At 36.9% G+C, this 17,171-nt stretch overlaps 1 protein-coding gene across 2 annotated transcripts in view; it reads left to right on the top strand.

Annotated features, from left to right (window-relative positions):
• CHRM3 (cholinergic receptor muscarinic 3) overlaps window positions 1-17,171 on the top strand; it is a 290,559-nt gene that overhangs the window by 159,190 nt on the left and 114,198 nt on the right. For both annotated transcript variants that reach the window (XM_074820666.1, XM_074820668.1), the window contains one exon: window positions 1,603-1,705. In XM_074820666.1, the coding sequence (XP_074676767.1) occupies window positions 1,608-1,705 (98 nt within the window). In that variant the 5' untranslated portion in view covers window positions 1,603-1,607. The remainder of the gene's footprint in view (window positions 1-1,602; window positions 1,706-17,171) is intronic.

Raw genomic sequence — 17,171 nt, 5'->3', positions numbered from 1 at the left:
GCTTCAGGAAGTGGGTTTGGAGTGATTGTCTCTCATCTAAATGTTGATCTGGGCTGAGAGGGTATCAAAGCTTGCTCTTATGAAAGGGTTTGCCACACTGATGTGCCCAGGCTCCTTCCAGTTAAGAACTGCATGGCACTGTTTGTAAGACAAATAACGCGTATTCCTTCTTTTCTGGCCGTATTTCATCTGATCTGCTTCCTTTCCACTCATTCTCGCAAATACAGCCTCTCTTGTCTTCATTTGGTGTGAGCGTGTGTTCAGATTCATTTCCACTCTAACGCATTGTGCTTCTTGGCTGTGCAGCATTAGTGAAAGGAATGGCTGTCTTCCAGGACAGTGTTTTGCCAGAGGAGGGAGAGACCTTCGTGATTAATGGTATATCAGAGCTGTGTTAGAAGTGCTGTGTTGACGTGCAGCAATGTACATGGGTAGTAAACGTGTATTTTCTTCCATTCTGAAAATGAACTGGAATATAGTCTCAGTTTTGTTTGTTAATATTCTCAGCCTTGTTGTTCTTGTTTTGGTTTGTGGTTTTTCTCCTGAGAAACTGAGCATCCAGCATAGCCAGTCTGTTCTTTCTGGTCTGCTGCCTCCTTTTTATAACACCTGGGAGTGAAATCCCTTGGCATGCTGGTAAAGGCTGAGACACTGGGTAAACACATGGAGCATCTGTTGATTCAGAATCACTCTTCTGTGTTTAAGTTATTCAAAGGGGTCTTGAAGCATTACGCTGCAGTGGCCTGCAATAAGTGAGATAATAATGGCACAGGGTTCACTCGACACTAATTACATTTAATGAAATGGAACATCGTAGTCAGTGGCTAATCCTCCTCCTATGCTTCTGACTTCAGGAATTTACAACTTTTGCAGAGGAAAGTATGTTGTTTAGGTTTTAATTATTGATATTTTTGCTTCCTCTGTAGTTGTGTGAACTTTTAAAAGCAACAATATATTAAATGCAGCTGAAAATATAAGGTATGGAATACATTAGGGGTTTTATTTTTCTAGTATTACATTTTTTTACATGAAAATCAATATTCCAAACCAGCTTTCTAAATTGGTTAGCTTGAGAGACTGCATAATTTGGGGAAGAAAAGGAGAGCCCAGTTTTTAGTTCTGCCCCTGTGTAGAGTTGCTTCTGTGGTCTGGGCAGGCTCAGCATCCCATCTCTGTGCCTGGAGGTGCCAATTTCCAGGCACAAGCCAGCCAGGCTCCCTTGCTGATTCAGCTGCAGACTTATTTGTGCTGTCTTGAAGAAATTGTTATCTTCACTCCAATTTAGTCACTGGGTTTGAAAAATCATCTGAAAATACTGTGATCATACACAGCCCTTTGGGGTTAGATGTGAGCAGCCCAAAGGCTTGTCAGTACCATCTTATTGCCACTGCTCCAGATCTGTGATACGTGCATGCTTGAGTTGTTCTATTTTCAGCTAGGTCTCTAAGATTTAAAAAAGAAAAAGAAAAAGAAGCTAGAAGTGTTAATAGCTTTTGTCTTCTCTTGGTCCAAAGGAGGACTTTTGGCTTTTATGTCTGTCCTGCCCCATGTGTCTATAATCTATTTTAATAATTTTTCTTCCATCTCCTGTTTTGTTCACAGCCTACATGCTGACACACTACCAGTTTTGTTTCCAAAAGAGGAGTTTGCAGAACTACACAGTGCCTGATCCAACCAGCTGCTTTGATGTTCCTCACTGGACCATGTAGGTAAAATTCAAAGAAACATAGATATTCACATTATATCTTTCCAAGTATTCAACATATCGGGAAACAGCTGATTTTTGGCAACAGTGCTCACTTTGCGGAGTCAGGATCTTTTGGAATTTATGGACTACAAAATCATTTATTAAGGCCCTCCAACTTTGCGACGTGTTTTATCATCGACACACAACTGTAGACCATCATATGCGTTTGGTCTCCTTGACACATCTGTTTTAAGTTCTGTGAGTGATGGGAACACTGTGATACCTGTCATTCCCATAGGTGTACCTGAACTAACTTTAATAGCAGCTGCAGTGGTGCAAATTTCAGTTTAGGCACCAAACCTGGCAGAGAAATTGATTAAATTCTCAAGCAGTTGGCAGACCTGGAACTTCCTGTTATTACAACTGCACAGCTAGCAGAATAAGAATTAGTCAGGGTAAGAGCTAGGCTGAACAGGTTTACATGAATGAACCTCTGTGCTTGTCTTAAGAAGAGTAGAGCAGTGTGGTGATACTGGTAATCAGAAGAAAGATGCCTTCAGGTTATTCCTGTTGATCATCTTGAGCTTCTGCACAAACCTTCAAGTTTTCTATAAGTTTCAGACACAAAAAAAAATGTAGCTGATATTTCACCTCCAGGATTTCCCTGCAGAATAATTCAGTCTTGCTATAGTAGAGGTGAGAATCTAACAAGTTAAATTCAATTTCTTCAAAAGTGTGTTTTCCCTTCTGGTTTTGATAGGCTAGCTGGGTTTAGTTTCAACAAGTCATTTCCCTCTGTGAGAGTGAACCTAGACAAAGAAGTAAATTGTTCTGACTAAACTGCCAGCATTCATTATCACTTGAATGCTTTCTCCCTTGTATGTTATGCTGTTTTATGTCTCAGTTGCGGTGGCATTTAAAATAATTCACATGAATTGGTAGGCTGCAGTGTTTATGTCTGTCTTATAGCTGGTGTTTCTCTTACATTCCTTACACATTTCTGTAAAACTTCCACCTTGGTTTGCATTTGTAATTTTGTGGAAATGAACTGTAAACATGGATACATAGCTGTGGTTTAGATGGCCTGTAATCACACATGCTGGCACATTCTCCTTACACAGAAAAAAAGCTCTCCTCACTCACATACTTGCTTTAGGGACTGTGGTACTGACAGTTTATTGTGGTTGCTTCTGGGGTGTCTTGAGATTTCAGTCACTCAGTTCTGTCTGGAGAAAGCTTCTAACCAAGTCATCTCAGGAAAGCACTTTCGTAGCACACTGGCTGAATCTTTATGGCTTCAATGCTAAAAACAGTTATCTCAGATGAATCCCGACACAATGTTTACCCCTGCTTTCATATCCTGCAATTAGGACAGTGGTATCTTGCACACTGTTACACAGCTGGCCATATTCAGTTACAGTTGGTTTTGCCTTTCATGTTGTGTTGACTATATTCCAGCTTTACTTAGATGTTTTTTCAGGTATTTTGTGTAAGGTGAAAGGTTGAGGGTTTGGGTTTGGGTTTTGTTTTTTTTTTTTTTTCAGATGACAGATTTTCTATGAATAAAGTACTGAAAACACATACATTTTCTGGTTTAGTAGTCAAATTTAAATTGTCACAATTCATAAGTGGGTTGCTAGCTCTAGATTGAAGAAGAGATTCATGTTCCCTGTTGTAAGTATCCAAAACCTGCCCTAGTTGTAATTGATGAGCAGGAAAGCAATCCCAAAAGACATTTATTATGCTGGAGACAATATCGAGTCTGAGGAGACTACTGTCTTTTCTGTAGGTATCAGTGGCACAACTATTCCTTGGCAGGAAATTTTTTAATTGGTGCCAAAATTCATCGTACCCCAAAGGAACTGGAAATGAATTGTATTCAGTTTTAGCCTAAAAGGAAAGTAACAAAGAAAATATCTGAATTTAAATAATTAACTTCTGAAAATTTTGTTACAGTCCATATCTCCTTGTACAAATATGTATTATTTGCACCTAGAGTCTGATGTGACAGTGAGGAAAGAATGAGCAAAAAATAAATGGTTAAAGCACCAAACCATGTAATCCGTCTACAAGAGATATAATAAAAAAGTTTTCAGAAAGACAGAATTTTATTTTTTTTTCTGATACTAAATTAACAACAACAAAGCCATTCATGCAAATAAATCTAATGGATTGCTTTAGATTTACACTACACTGTCATGCTGCCTCTTAAGGCATTGTATATATAAAGAAATAATAAAATAATGTGCTTTAATACACACAAATGTGCAGCACATTGAACAGAACTGTCAGTTCATCTGAACACATTATATGAGCCAAAAGGAGCAGCATCATTTTGCTTAGCAAAAGTACATTAGCTAGGCCTGTTTGGGCTGTCAGAATCTTAAAATCTTTCCTCAGATGCAAGGGTAATGGTCACTATGACCTACGTTTGTCATTTAACACAAGAAACACTTGTGCTTTAATAGCTTTTAGCAAAGTATAGATGTCTGTGAAGGTTCTGGTGCAGGTCGGCTTTCTAATACAAAGTGTAAATTCTAACACAATTGGTGTAACTTTCAAGTGTGAACTAGATAATGTCTGATCTAAGAAGAGACAGAGGAAATGTCCTTTCTTAGAAGGTTTGTACAGCAGTATATAAAAAAAAAAAAACAATGTGTTAAAATTCATTCATATTTGTTTTGTATAGTCATAAATGTGCTTAAAATATTTTTTCTGCATTTAAATATCTACCTGAAACTTTGTGGTATTGATAAAGTCTACTAACTCAATCAGAAGTTTAACTCCAGAGCATTAATGTTTGTTTTATAGAGTAGTGACAGAAATACTTGCTCCTATACATTATCCCTTAAAAAATTAATCAAGATCTTAATCCAAAGCTAATGAGAATGTGTGTTTTTATTTATTTATCTATTTTTTTAATTTTTATTTATTTATTCATAGATTTGGTAGTAGGTTAGAGCAGAAGAGTAGCTTTGCAGAAAGAATAACCAATTCAAAGCATATGTAATTTGTGACTATGGCTGTCATGAGTTCATGCTGTAAGCAGTTACACAATCAGCCAAATTTTACAGTGCTTACTTGCCTACTCCCTTTGAAGTGGCTTGGCTTGACATTACTTCAGAAGCATCACAGCTTAGACCATTGTATATCTACGGCTGGCATGTTGAGCTAATGGTTTATCCATGAGGATAGAGTACTATTATGCTTTAAAAAGATGATTGATGGCCAAAAGTCATTTCCTAGAGACAACTTCCCCTTTGTCTCTAGTTATTTAACTGAGTCTATGCAGTAGCTCTTGATGGTGAGGTGAGTACATAGACTGGGTTCAGTTTATTTATTCATAGTTGCTTATTTATTCATAAATAGATTATTTTAATTACATGGAGGAAAAAGGTGTCATAAACTGGTCATTTGTAATTTGCATCCCGCAAGAAAGTGTACTTTCTGTACTAGAATTATTTTTTTTAAGGATTTGTATTTAAATGAAGAACAGAAATATTTATGTATTTAAATTTAAGGATACAAAATTTAATTACTCTCAAATGAAACTCCCTCTAGGGTATAGTATAAATTCTTCTTTCATTACATGAATTAAAAACTCAAGTGGAGTGATTATGGCTGAGTTCCATTCCTTCTGAAAAAACATAACTTTTATCAACAAAGATCTTTCAATACCTCTTTTTGGAAGGAAGACTGTTTTCATAATTACAAATTTCTATTTCCTCTGGCATTTTAAAAAAAATATTGGGTTTTCTTGTCACATACTTCACCAGGTTGATCATGTTTGACTTGTGAGGACTGACTAGTTTGCAGCAGTAGGTGGTATGCAAGATACAGACTTCAGGAAGAGCATGATTTCCATAACCACTTCAAAGGAAATACATTATAAATAAAATACATTTCTCTGGGGGCTTACAAAACCATTCTGTTTATAATTTAAATTACATTAAACTAAATAAAATAGTACAGTAAAATCCTCAAGGGAAAAATACTTCATTTAAGTTTGAACATTACATTACTTCCATTAATTGGAAGTATTTTACTCTCTCTCTAATAGTTTATTTTTCATTGAATATATATAATTAAAAGTATTGTAATTATAACAGAAGTAATTCCTTCCCATTTTGTGTTCCAAGCCGTTCTGTTCAGTAGATCACTGTAGTTTTATTTGCCTACCCTCCTTCATTTCTCACTGCTTTATTCCTGGTGACTAACCCTCTGAGAGTCAGTGTACAACAGATTACCACCTCTGTCTCATGCATGTTCAGTTTAACTAAACTCATACTGGAACCGAGACTCTCAACCAGACTGAATTTTTATATCGAAACCATGGAGTGTGAAGCTTTCTTCTGTTGGAATATTTTAGAGTCTGCTTGTTCAAACCATGCAGCTTACTTCTTCCAGGGTGCTTGCAGGGTAACTCTTGAGCAGGGGCTTCAACACAAGCAAGAGAATCCATTAGTCTCCCTACTTTATATATGTAGCTTGGAAGCAGAGAGGAGATGCTGTACGTACATACATATATGCATACATGTGTGTGTATATATTTTGTGTATCTACAGATTTAAGGTCATACGTGTTTAGGCATGTGTGTATGTGTGATTTGCTGGTATACATATGGTTTCCTTTCTTTTCTTGCTATAAATTTATGCCTATTCAGTTTCATATGGGAACCTGATAGGATATTCCACTCTAAGTCATATGGAGATAATATGACTTTCAGGAGAGGGTGACTAGGAAAATATTGGAAAACCTCAGTGAACTATTTAATTGTAAGAATGATTTATTCCGCCTTCCTTATTCACCCCGTGACAAGAGACCGTACAGACTGAGCTAAATCAAGTTATCGTTCTTAACAGCATGGAAGGCAGTAAATCTGTAGTGCTGAGCTCCTCTAATATTGACAGCTTTGCAATATGGGTTTCTGTAGAAATAGTCTAAGCACGTATAAGCTTACGGATATAGTCTGTAGAAATAGTCTAGTCACTTATAAGCCTGTTTTAACAGGTTGTATAATAGAAACAGGCCTATCCCATATGCAATACTTATTCTTACTTTAGAATCAGCTTTAAACCAGCCACTAACTTCAAATTAATCCCCATTTAAAGCCTAAAACAAGCTTTGATATGAAACATATCAATTAATTTCTTTATAGCTAAATATTAACAATATTGAAATATAAAAAAGAAAGAAGCCATGCACAAATGATCCCCTAATTTATAAAATGGTTGCTTTTTTTTCAAAAGGCAATAGTAATTAAAACTAATGCTGTATTGAATAAAAACTTTGTTGACCTGAGAGTTTTATGTTAGACTGAGTAAACCTTGAGGGGGGAAAAAGGTAGTACAAAATATCAAAGCTTAGACATGTTTTCTGTTGACTTAGAACCTGAAAGTTTTATGTAAAAAGCAAGAAGACTTAGTCACAAAAATCTAAAGAAATTACTTCTTCAGTATATTTTCTAAGATTTTCATTAAGTCTTAAATAAGTTTACAGGTTCACTGTATATCCTTAGGAAACATTTCTTTTTCCTTTCTGCTTTATAAGATTTTTTTTTTTTTTTCCCCAGTATTATTTGTCTGCATTTTAAAACTGGCTTTTGTTCCTACTATAAACAATCACCATGTGATTAAATAATAGAGGTAATGAACTCTGTAATGAAATACCAAATTTACTATACTGTGGCAAGTAGGAATTGATCTGAGTTTTTCTGTATTGTTTTTAACTTTCTCCAAATTGGATGGAAAACTGGCTATGAGCCAGGAATGTGCAATTGCAGCCCAGAAAGCCAACCGTATCCTGGGCTGCATCAAGAGAAGTGTGGCCAGCAGATTGATGGATTCTCCCCCTCTACTCCACTCTGGTGTGACCCCACCTGAAGTACTGCATCCAACTCTGGGACCCTCAACATAAGAAGGACATGGACCTGCTTGAGCGTGTCCAGAGGAGGCCACAAAGATGATGAGGGGGCTGAAGCACCTCCCTTATGAGGACAGGCTGAGAGAGTTGGGGTTGTTCAGCCTGGAGAAGAGAAGGCTCCAGGAGGATCTTATAGCAGCCTTCCAGTACTTAAAGGGGGATTATAAGAAAGATGGGGACACACTTTTTAGTAGGGCCTGTAGCAATACAACAAGGGGTAATGGTTTTAAACTAAAAGAGGGTACATGCAAACTAGATACAAGGAAGAGAATTTTTAACGTGAGGGTGGTGAAACACTAGAACAGGTTGCCCGGAGATGTGGTAGATGCTCTATCCCTGGAAGTGTTCAGGGTCAGGTTGGACGGGGCTTTGAGCAACCTGATCTAGTTGAAGATGTCCCTGCTCATTACAGAGGGCTTGGACTAGATGACCTGTAAAGGTCCCTTCCAACCCAAACTATTCTATGATTTTATGAAATTCATTCAAAAATAGTTTTCATTATGCAATTAATTTACACCATGATTAATTATTTTTTTCTTTCTTCTCTCTTATCTCTTTCTACCAACTTTATAGTTAATAGAGAATAATTTTATTATTTTAATAAATGTATAGGCATATATCACCACATAGTTTGCTTTGCTCTCTGGATGGGATGGTTTGTTGTAGGCTGAATAAAAAGCTAGTTCCTCATTAAGAATCTGAAAGTGTTGTGCAACTTTGTTGTGCAAGTCCATCTTTCTGTAGGTAAATGTATGCTTGTATCACCAACTAAAACTCAGCGTGCTAAGATAGTTCAGGTCCTACTCTCAGGGCTGACTGCTTGATCATAACAAAGAAACAAAAGCCCTTGGAGAAATTCAGGTTGGTACCAAACACTGGAGAGATGGGTTGGGAAGGCAGTAGTCCCTCTGTCCCCTTCCCCAGCTCTCACTGCATCTGAGTCTCTCGTGTTGCCTGCTCCTCTCCAGACCCACAGTACGCGAGGTGATGGTCACATTCTCCCTATAACGCCTCATGTGCAAGGACTTTAAGGAGGAACCTTTACTCATTATCCTAGTGATATAATCTTAGGATTTTGCTGAAATGTCTATATGTAGTTGTAGAGGTCTATATGTAGAGGTGCATAGCTAAATCTGTGAGGTACCTGGAGTTTTCTTTAATGAACTGAAAGACTTTAAAATGAGTCTTTGTTCTGAATTTGCAAATTTGTCCATTTGACTAGTTGTGCACTTTATCATGCGCTCTGTCTTCATACACACACAGCTGCCACCCAGGCATGCTCTGAATGACAGCAAGGCACTAGATTCATATGTTTTATTCAGAAGAGGAATCAGAGAACAAAGTTGCAAGTCCACCAAAACTGTTGTTTCAATGTAATTTATAAGTAAAATCAGCTTTCAAATGGACAGTTAATGTGTAAAGGAAAATCTTTTCATTCCAAAATGTCCAAAAGTTTCATTAAAAATATTTTCAACCTTCTGTACATATGATAACACCTTGCCTGGTCTGTTGTTCTAGTTACATTGCTCTGAACAACAATCTCATCTCACATTTGTGAGATGAGAACTGTGTTGAGCAAGTGAAAATGAAAGATTGCCCTAACTTGGTCTTGAAGCATGCACTGATACAGTGTGCATGAGAAAAGAGTTAGAATCACATTCACTGCAACTTGTAGTTACTTTGTTGGCAAGTTCATAAAACTTATCACTTAGAGTGATTAATAGAAAAGAAGAAATTAATAGTGTGCCTCTATTTTTTGTGGAAGATATTCCATCCCTTATGTTAATTTATATTAACAGGTTGACTATGCTGGCAGACTGACACTAAGGAATGGAGCTTATGAATGGTTGTGTCCTAAATGTAGAATGAATGATTCACTATGATTCTTCAATTTCAAACTTTTCTCAAAGTTAATTAATTAAAGGAGTCATTTAGTTAATTAAAATAATTGTTGTTTTTGCTTTGATTCTTACCTTAAAGTGAAGTGAAAAGTATTTTCAACAACAGCACAATAAATTTGCAGTGTCACACAGTGGCCCAAGGGATGCCCACAGCAAGGTATTGTGGCGCTGGGGAAAGATTGATAGAGAAGCTGTAGAACTGAGAGCAGAGCTTTCTGTGGTATGGTGACAAGGACTCGGAGTCAGTAACCCAAATGTCCTCTGCAGTCTGCCCAAGCGTTTTCAAGCTTTGTTTCTGTTTGTCTTTGTGCTCGCTTTTTAGCATTTGCGTCACAGATTTTTCCACTGCTCTGTGACATCTATGGGGTCTGATGACGAGGGTCTCAAACTCTTGTGTGTGATCATTTCCCATTTCCTACATAATCGCTAGGTGACAGAGCTGCAGGCAACACAGCTTGCAAGAGAGGACTTTTCAGTCTGATTTCTGATTTTCAGGTGATCTCTAGGCACCACTCCTATACCATCTCATCTAAGGTTGCTGCAGCCCTGGTGTGACTATGCAAAGTGTTTTGAACAGCTGGAGGCTCAAGTGGCCTAAAAAACATGTATTGGGCTGCTCATCAGCTGGCATTTACCAGTTTGACTGACTTGTAAAAGAAAACTTGAGAAGCAACATTTTGACATACAATTTGTCAGTGACATTTGTATTAAATGGATATAATATCTGTCTTCAAAAGTACTGAGCCAGATCTTCAGGCTGTGTTACTCTGAATAATTTTTAAAAGTATATCTTCCCTTCTGAAACATTAGTGGACATTGTGTGGTTAATAAGAACTAGGTGTACTTAAAGGTCTCTGAGGAAAGAAACAGCAGGTGTTTCGTGTCAGTCTTCTTTTTTTCATATGGGGAACATCAGGTTGAAGATTGGCTGTGATATACTGTATTGTTTTATTTTCTCTCCACGGAAAATAAGTTGCCTTGTATACCAAGTATTGCCTGGTGTATGTTGAGAGGATGTGGGCTCTTAGTTTCTGGTCTTTTGTTTGCCCAAACCAGTGCATCTTTGATGAGCTGCATTTCTGCTTTCTTCACACTGCATCCATTCCTAGTGATTCCTTTTCCTCTAAATAGCAGCCAAGGTTGACTAATTATTATTATCCATTATCTTTATGCATCTGTCTTTTTGGGACTGTTTGGATTATATACCTAAAATCCAGTCATGGTTAAGAAAGATTTAAAGTACCGACAAATCAATTTTCTTATTGCTCTTCTTTTTAACTGCGGAAAACTCAGAAACCTGAGGACTACCGGACCATACATTCTTTTTTCTCTCTATCCAACATGTTTTGCATTAACAGGGGTTCTATTAGCAATTTTTTGGCTATCTGTAATTGCTGAAGAGGCCTTTGGGACAAATTGAACCAAGTAACTACCAAAAATATATAGGGTTGTATAATCCATTAGATGTCATTAAATGCATAAATTAGATCCCTAGTGCACACATGTACAATCGTTACTACTTGTAATACATATCAACAGTTTTAGCTCTAAAAATTTAAGCTCAAACTCTGTAGTAGCTGCTGTCATTAATTTGCTTGGACCACTTCTCAGGACACATAGGGATTTATTGGAGACAGTCAATAACTAGTGGGATATTTGCTGAGGTTTATTCCTCTTTTTAAAGATAGTTTTAAATTTTATTTCAGTTGTTTCAGTGAGTCTGATTAGTCTTTGGCAATTTAAAGAAATTTAAAGAGCAAATCCTGAACTGGGAAGAAATGCCTGTATTCTTCTGGGCCCTGATTTCTGCTATTGCTGCCTGTGGAGTGGAACAATTCTACAGGAGAGTGTCTATCACTTATACTAAAATAGAGAATCAAGGAAATAAAACTTCAAAACCTTCAAGACAAGAAGATAGGGAGGTGCCTGGAGAAGAGAAATATCCTTAGAAAAATGATTTCAGGTTGCTAGGACTTATTTCTAAGGTGGGGGGCGGGCGGGGGGGAAGAGAGAGAAAAGATGTTGTATTTAACAACACTTAGAGGAGATAGGGCTTCATCTTTTAAAAGTCCTGTGGAGGACCCCTATATGCTAAGCTACACAGAATTTAATCTACCTCTGAAAGATGAAAGGATGAGGTGAGCCTGCCAGAATTTAAGCCTCTGCTTCCAGGGAGTCTAGGTTTTTCTACCTTAGTGATTAGATCTCAAAGCTACTTTCTCTGGCCATAAATCCCTCTAAATCATTGCTTTAAGAAATTGTATACAAACTGACTGTATCTCCATGAGGTAGTGAGTAGCCTCCATTATTTCAGTGCAGGGACCAAGAGGATTGTGAGTCAGGTATTTGAGAAAAGCACAAGCTATTCTTGGTTGGTTTCTTCTTGCTCAGTCCTTTTTCATTTAGGAAACTTGCCGCACAAATAAATAACACAGCTTGGATTTTCTACTTCAGTTTCTGGTGTAAAGATCCCAAAATGTAGGGATATATATTTCTTATCTATCAGATTTAGAAAGTTCCCTCCAGATTAAGCCAAAGGCATTCCTTTTCTTATCTATGTATTTATGTATGCATCCATTTGTTTGTTTAATTTGTTGTTACATTTACTCTTATGACTACAAGTTTCAAACCAGTGGTATTCTGTTGTTCCACTTTTGTGAAGCTTTAATAAGCATATGTTAATGGCAATACAGAAGAACATGGGACTGCTCTTGGTCTCCTATTAACTTAATAGTTAAAAAAGGCTGGACTTGGTATTGCAAGTTTTATATATAAAAGCAGTATTTTTTAAAAAATATAATAGTATTGTATACAATTAATATGAATGAAAAAATCTTGTCTCTTGAAATTTATTATTAAATGTAATAGCACATATTTTCATTTTAGTGATAGTCTATACATTATCATCACAAATACATCAAATGTTTTTGCATCAATTTTTTTTATTTTAAAAATATGCTTATTTTTTTGAATGACTGAATTTTTCATATAGTCTGATATAAATAACCTAAACAGCATCTTGTTGTATCTAGGAATGAATTGTTTCTGTGAGCTATCTATTTACATCGGTCTTCAGAAGAATATCAAAGATTTCACCACATAAAAGCAGATAGAGTAAATGAGACTTAAATGTTTTCATTTCAGTACTGCTTCCTTTCCAGCTCTTTTCAGTGGTCTGGCTATTAGGGAACTATACATGTAGATTTTTATGTTTTCAACCTTTATGTGATTGCTGTCATGGATGAAAGACACATGCCAAATGATAGCCAGATCTTTACTTTTCAATAATTAAGTATAAAGATGTATGTAATAAAATAAAGCAGAGCACAAACTGATTAATGTCTTGTTTTTATAAGACAGATGTAATACCACCATCTTCATGAAAATTGTGTGAAGGCGTAATTAGGTTGTGGGTTTCTGGAAGTGTCTAAAGAAGGATTTTTTTTTTTTTTTTTTTAGAATAACATAACCTATTTCTGAGAGTTTTCTGACCCAGAATACAAAACTTACTAGATGTTGGTAATGGCTGTAAACTCAGTTGTAAGTGAGGATTGGGTCAGAGAGGAGAAGCACACGATTTCTGAGCTTTGTGCCAGACAGAGGGACATGAACCCAGGATTTTTCTGCCCCATTTACAGGGAGCTGAATAGCAGCAGCAACAGTATTGCATTGGGAAAAGCTGTGCATTCCTTCATTTCTCCCTTCTGTGCAGATGTATGAAAAGCAGTGTGGTCTGGATAGTCCACCTTATCTATTTTTCATCAGACAAAACCAAGCACAATCAGTCCTTTTATGTGTGCAAACACATCTCTTAGAAAAACATGGGCATCTGGCCGAATGGGCTTATATGTGTGTTTCACAAATGTAATAGACCAAGGAAGCAGAACATTTATATGATACTGTTAATCTCAGAATAGTATAGGTGACTTTTATCTGCCACTTCTAATAATGACTGGATAGGAAGCATGGATAAACTGTGGGAGACTGCCAGCTGAGATCGGATCTCAGTAGGCAAGGACTTGAGAGCACAGCGGTCTGAAGGCAAGCACAGCTCACTCTTATCCACAGGTGTAGATGCCTGTATCAAGGTATCTGTTGCTATGCTTAGCCCTCCACAGAGAAGTATGACAAGCGGGCAGCAGTGGATATGGTCTAAGCTTCAATACAATTTTAAAGGAGTTTAGCTAATTTTCATAGATCAGTATTGCAAGGAAGGAATTCTACAAAATCAACATGACGTACATGTGATCTGTTCAAAGCATGACTTCTTAGAGCAGACTGTGTTAGAGCAAGCTGACAGGTAATACAAGACATAATTGCTGTAGCACAAAAATTTCATGACATCAAAGTGCAGCTGCCTAATGCCAATATGAATTCATTGTATTCCATTTTAATAGTTGAAAAGTAAGTTCTGGTGTAATGTTCTTCAAAAGCCACTAGAAAAAAAATCTTTAGTAACAATACTATGCTCAGAGTCCTTCCTGATCTCTAGTCAGGATCGGTCATTCTAATGCATGATTTTAATTTTTTTTTTTAATAAGCTGTTTCCTGTTACAAAGGTTGAAACAGGAAAACAGTAGAACGTACACTGAAATTCTTAATCAGGGGGTGTTTAGAGACTTTTCTAAATTTGGATCATAGTACACACTCTTATCTAGTAAGCAATAGGGTTTGCAAACACAAAACACTAATTGTTTTATAGTGGACATGTTGATTGCTTGCTAGATGTTGTTCTCCGTCACTTTTAATGCTGTCCTTCACAAAGCAATATTGTAATATCTTTTGGATATGAATTGATCACTTATCACATATGCAGAGAAACATGTCCAGTATTGTGTTCTGTTGTGGAACAGGTTTCCTGAGGCATTCACACTTCTAAGGAAGGATAAAAAGTTTTGAGGCAAGGTTGTGCTTGTTCTTTGTTTCTGTGGGAATTCATTCCTTGTGTTCTGGCTAATTTCTAGGAAAACTTTCTCTACTTCCCATGTAATCAGTATCCCTGCAGAAATTTCTATTATGCCAAAGAAGTAAAGTCATATGTTTTAAAAAGACCAAGTCCCTAGAGGACAACTTGGAATATTACTCCCAGATGGATCAGCCTGAACAATGCATTGTCAGAATGTAATCATGTTTAGGGACCTGCCCATTAAGTGATACTGCCATTAGTGTTTATGAAATTTTTGTTGTGCAGCTGAAAATATTGTGCAGTATTCTTTTCTATTCACTATTGCATACCGTGTTACACTGAAGTCCTGTCTTGTTCTGCATGAAATTTCCTCTGTAAATTGCTTTTCTTCAAAAACAAAGCTTCTGCCATTCTGTCTGTCCCTTCCAAGTCAGTCCAAACAGGGACAAGTTAAGGGAATTTGTCACAGTGGAAGCACTGAAGGAGCTTCGGGAAACTGGTGAGCAAATAGATTAACTCTCGCTGAGTTCAGTTCCTGCTCATGACCATGCAGGAGAGAGATACTTTGAATGAAAGAGAAAATTGCTTAGTTTTCACACATTGAGAGGCATCAGAAACCTCCACCCTACTCAAGATTTCTTATACATCTAGGAAAAATCTCTAATATACTGCAAATGCTGGTGTCACTCACACAGCCATTAGGAAACCTTCTTCCACTAGATTTTAACCTTTGATGAGATGGAGAAGAAATAAATTATTTGTAAAAACAACAAATTAACCAAGGAATATTTTATATTTGTATCAGTTCTATTTCTTGCTGTTTCTGTTGGAGCAAGGTCACCTTTTAAATAAGCATAATACTAACTCTGGCTTCCCATCCCTTGAAAATGAAACAGTGTCTAAAAAGTACCTTCATAAAAGTATCATCAACATGATATCACAGTTGTTGTATCTTGTGAATCTGCACAACATAGTTATTCAGTCTGCAGGCCAAAAGACTATTGCTATCTGTTAGTTCACTAACTTTGAGGATTCCGGTAGTCAAAATAAGCTCCTTCCATATTCCATGCTTTCATCTTCTGTGCTTTATCACCTGTAGTTGAGGCTCTTTGAACTTACTGTCAACCCATTATTATTCATTGCCTGCTTATGAGGTCTTCAGTTATACCTATGCTTTTCACAGGTGCTACCAAAGAAATCCTAATACAATGTGTTTCAGACTTAGTTGAGGCTACATACCTTCAAATGCTAGGAACCTTTTATGAAAGTTCAGAACCTTATTCAGCCTAAACATGTATAAAGGTATGTTTATTTTAAGTAAAGAAGGAAATAAATCTTGAACGATTTTAATTCTATGTAGGCAGTATAGCAAAGAATAGAGGTAGTGAGTAGATGGCAGTGTTGTCTGTAAAAAAAATAGGAACAACCTGATTTCAATGAAATTTTCTTGGGGGAAGCAAGGGGAGGCAGGGAGAGCACAGATTCAGAAAGCACCAGCAGGAGTAAGAAGAAGTTGGTCTACCTCACAAAAAAGCAATTGCTTATGGCACTCACACTGGGGTGGTTTAGTCTGGAGAAAAGAAGGCTTCAGGGAGACCTTATTGTGATGTTTCAATAATTAAAGGGATTTTATAGGAAAGATAGAGGAAGCCTTTTTACCCGGGCCTGTAGTGATAGGACAAGAGGTTACAGTTTTAAATTAAAAGGTTGATTTAGGTTAGATATAAGGAAGAAATTCTTTACTATAAGGGATGGTGAGACACTGGAACAGCATACCCAGAGAAATTGTGGATGCCCCATCCTTCGAAATGTCCAAGGTCAGATTGGACAGGGCATTGAGCAACCTGGTCTAATGGAAGATGTCCCTGCCCATGGCAGGGGGGTTGGACTAGATGACCTTTAAAGGTCCCTTCCAACCCAAAGCATTCTGTGATTCTATGTAGGAGACAGTCTTTGCTTTAAATCAGTCAAGTGGAGGGTCTGAATTGATATCTCCGTATCCTCATGTAAAAGCTCCAGACCTTGTGTTAGTATATATTCTGGTAAAGTTTGTGTATCCTATTTATACTTTAAAAAAAAAATAAATTATACTTTTGAAAAATTAAATTCCACTTCTCTCCTAATGAAGAACAGAAAAATGAAACCATGATCTCTCAAATCTTTTTGGGTGTGTGAGGATGTTTTCCAATAAGATCTACTGGGGTATGCATTTTTTGTTTTCAAAGGTGGTCTCAGCACAGGAAAGAACATTTCACTTTCTTTTCTCCATTTTCTGATTTAAAGAGTGGACACAATAATATCCTTTTATGAACCCTCAGAGAACTCCAGAGAATGTTGAGTCATATACTACTACATTTTCTTATATTACCCTAATTCTGGTTAAGAAATGTTGCATTCTGTTTTATATTTTGAGAGAATCACTATAATCACCAGTCTGCTTTACAGACTGTTTGTGAGAGCTTAATATGAAACTGTGTCCCCCAGTTGCTCTGTTTCTGTGTGAGCCATTTTCAGACTTCCCTCACAGACCAAGGATGCTACACTTACGTAATACAGCAAACCCTCCTAATCTGCCAAGGTTTTAAGACCAAGCCCTTCAGTTTCTCCAGAAATTTTCAGAGATGGGCTTGAGATAAAGTTCTAAGTCTGTATTGTTATGCCCATTTAAAGCACAGCTCCTCCTGTTACACTAGGGAAAAACATTGGCTGCATGTCAAAGTTGAAAACATATGTTAGCATTTCTTAGCTTTTCTAT

Source organism: Strix aluco, chromosome 3 (assembly GCF_031877795.1).
Source record: "Strix aluco isolate bStrAlu1 chromosome 3, bStrAlu1.hap1, whole genome shotgun sequence".
In the NCBI taxonomy this organism is placed as follows: Eukaryota; Metazoa; Chordata; class Aves; order Strigiformes; family Strigidae; genus Strix; species Strix aluco.
The sequence above is the reverse complement of the archived record's forward strand: the minus strand, read 5'-3'. Positions and strand labels throughout refer to the sequence as shown.